Source organism: Rhineura floridana, chromosome 16 (assembly GCF_030035675.1).
Source record: "Rhineura floridana isolate rRhiFlo1 chromosome 16, rRhiFlo1.hap2, whole genome shotgun sequence".
Lineage (NCBI taxonomy): Eukaryota > Metazoa > Chordata > Lepidosauria > Squamata > Rhineuridae > Rhineura > Rhineura floridana.
This window is the reverse complement of record NC_084495.1, coordinates 37,264,902-37,267,353: the sequence shown is the minus strand read 5'-3', so window position 1 is coordinate 37,267,353 and position 2,452 is coordinate 37,264,902. Positions and strand designations below refer to the sequence as shown.

The window sequence follows — 2,452 nt, the reverse complement described above, 5'->3', positions numbered from 1 at the left end:
ATACAGTAAGCGGCAGCAGCAGGACAGGATACGCATGTCATGGTAATGCAGTGTCTTAGTTATTCCTTTGGACAGAATACAGGTCAAATAGATTCCTGTTCCTCTACAGATGTTAACTTATTGTCACCAATAGCTGTTGCAAGTGTTTACTGGGCTTTTTTTTTTTGTATTCATTTGAGCTATACTTTAATTTTGCATTTAATTGCTATGTGATCCCACTATTTTCCTTTTTCTCTCTCTTTACACTAGGGATCTCCATCTCTAGCTCTCCAGCGGTTTTTGGACTCTATCTCCCATCATTGTTGTTATATACCTTCCAGTCGATTCCAACTTATGGCAACTCTATGAATCCTTTCTTTGGTTGTATTCATAGGATTTTCATGGTAAGCTGCACAAGCCAGCCCCTTCTTTGTCCGCAACTGCCAGCTGGAGGGCAACTGGGCTCCTTGGGACTATGCAGCTTGCCCACGGCTGCACAGGTGGCAGGGCACATAGCCCCTGAGCCACTCACTGTGGGGGTGATCTTCAGCTGGCCCTTGACACCCAGGAGACATGAGCGGGGATTTGAACTCACAGACTCTGGACTCCCAGCCAGGCTCTCCTCCCCACTGTGCTATACACCCATCAGCACCAGTCAGTTTGGCCCCAATGGTCAGAGATGATGGGAGTTGCAGTCCAGCAAGAACTACAGGGCCGCAAGTACCCCATGCAAGGATAACACTTTGTGCATCTGATGAAGTGGACTCTAGCCCATGAAACCTTTTGCCACAATAATATTGGTGTTCTTTAATTTTTTTTCCTCTGACAGACTAACACAGCTACTCTTTCTGGAATTAGACATACAGGATTCAATTATTTTAGCTACTTCTTCGTTCCCGCTGATGAAACATCCTGTGTAAGTCCAAAACCTGTGTATCCTCTGACTCTGATTATCTTTCATGTGTCTGAACTAGAACCTTAAAAAAGCGGCTTCTAGACATCAAAAGAGCTGAGCAAGGACTGCCCCCTACTGAACAACACTTAAAATTGCACATGTTATTGACTAAATACAACAGACCAACACAGTCTAAAAATTGCAAAAAGAATAGGAAGGAATTCAGGTTAGGGAGATGATGGTGATTGCTATATTACAATTCATTGGCTGCTTAATATTATAGATTTTTGTGTGTGCAATTTCTCAAATTTTACCACTTTAATTTACAGGCAAATTCCAGCATGTTACAAACTAGTATATCCAGCCTTTGTTAATTCACACAATAAACAGTGAGGGATATAAAATGGCGTATTCAAACTCAGCATCCCAGACATGATTCTCTCAATAAGAACTAGTGTTTCTTAGCAAACCTGTTCTCATGTGGAAAATAACTGCCTGGTATTGCAAGCGGGCAACATAATAGAGAGCTGTGGCCATAAGACTCACGTCACAAGGCTCCTCAAAAGCAACTCTACCAAGAGGCACTCTTTATCATCACAGATGGCTGCATTTTTTAAAATTCCCCCAGACTAGACAGAAAGAGAGAGAGAGAAAAAAAAAGTCCATGGCACTAATTTGGGGCTTGCAATCATATCTTTATTTTGTATTTGCATTAAAGAAAATAGATTCTCAAATGTTGAGCTAGATCAGATGATGGCTGGCCTGAAAAGTGTTTCTTAAACATTTCTAGATCTTCAGCACTCTTTGCCTTCAAGGCTTTCTCTGTATTAGCTCCCTTTTCACCCCTTCCACCTCCTTCTGGATTTTTCTAATTTCCACATCATAATAGAGTTTCACCTTTTCTGTGGCCAGCTTGTTTTCAAACTCTCGCCTCTGGTTGAGGTCCTTTAACTCTTGTTGCAACTCCTTTTTCTGAAGCTCCAAGCGCTGCACCTCTCCTCGTGCTTCCTGCAGCTCCTCCTTCAAACTTCTGAGACTTTCCGATTTCTCACACAGGCCTCGTTGAAGAGCTTCAACCTTGGCATCTCTTTCGAAGCCTCGCCTCTGAACCTGCTCGAGCTGGGCAGCTTTACACTGAGCCTCTGCTCTCCAGTCACTCAGCTCTTGTTTAGCTTTTTCCAAGCCTGCCACTAATTTCTGGCATTTGGCTTTAAGTTCCACCAGCTCTGACTTTAGAAGGGCCAGCTGAAGCTTTAAAGAGAGGTTTTCCAAATGCTTCTTGCCCATCTCTTGTCTTAAAGCTGCCAGGTCCTTTGCATTCCAGATACAATGGTTTTCTGTTTCCGCCAAGCTTTCTCCAGATTCAACAGTTAAACCAGCAGATCCCCAACAGGCGGAATCCTCTTCTCTTCCCTCCTTTGAACTTTTTGGCTTTGTTCTGGCTAAGCCCAAGTCGCACTAGCTGACAAGGCCTTTGGAGGGACAGCCCTTTCTTTGGAACTGTTGGCCTCCTTGCAAATGGGCTGGCAGTGGCGTTGCAATGCTGCAGAGCCCTGCTGTTCCTCTTGCTCTCTCCAG

General features: G+C 44.0%; 1 protein-coding gene across 1 annotated transcript; it reads right to left on the bottom strand.

The window, feature by feature from the left end:
- Positions 1-1,562: 1,562 nt before the first annotated feature.
- On the bottom strand, positions 1,563-2,161 carry LOC133371526 (coiled-coil domain-containing protein 160-like). Its single transcript, XM_061599066.1, has one exon. It carries the CDS (start codon positions 2,159-2,161, stop codon positions 1,685-1,687), a length of 477 nt encoding a protein of 158 aa, XP_061455050.1. The 3' UTR covers positions 1,563-1,684.
- Between the last annotated feature and the right edge of the window lie 291 nt (positions 2,162-2,452).

Excerpts from the sequence above, each read along its gene's own strand:
- LOC133371526 (XM_061599066.1), bottom strand. The coding sequence starts at position 2,161 with ATGGGCAAGAAGCATTTGGAAAACCTCTCTTTAAAGCTTCAGCTGGCC.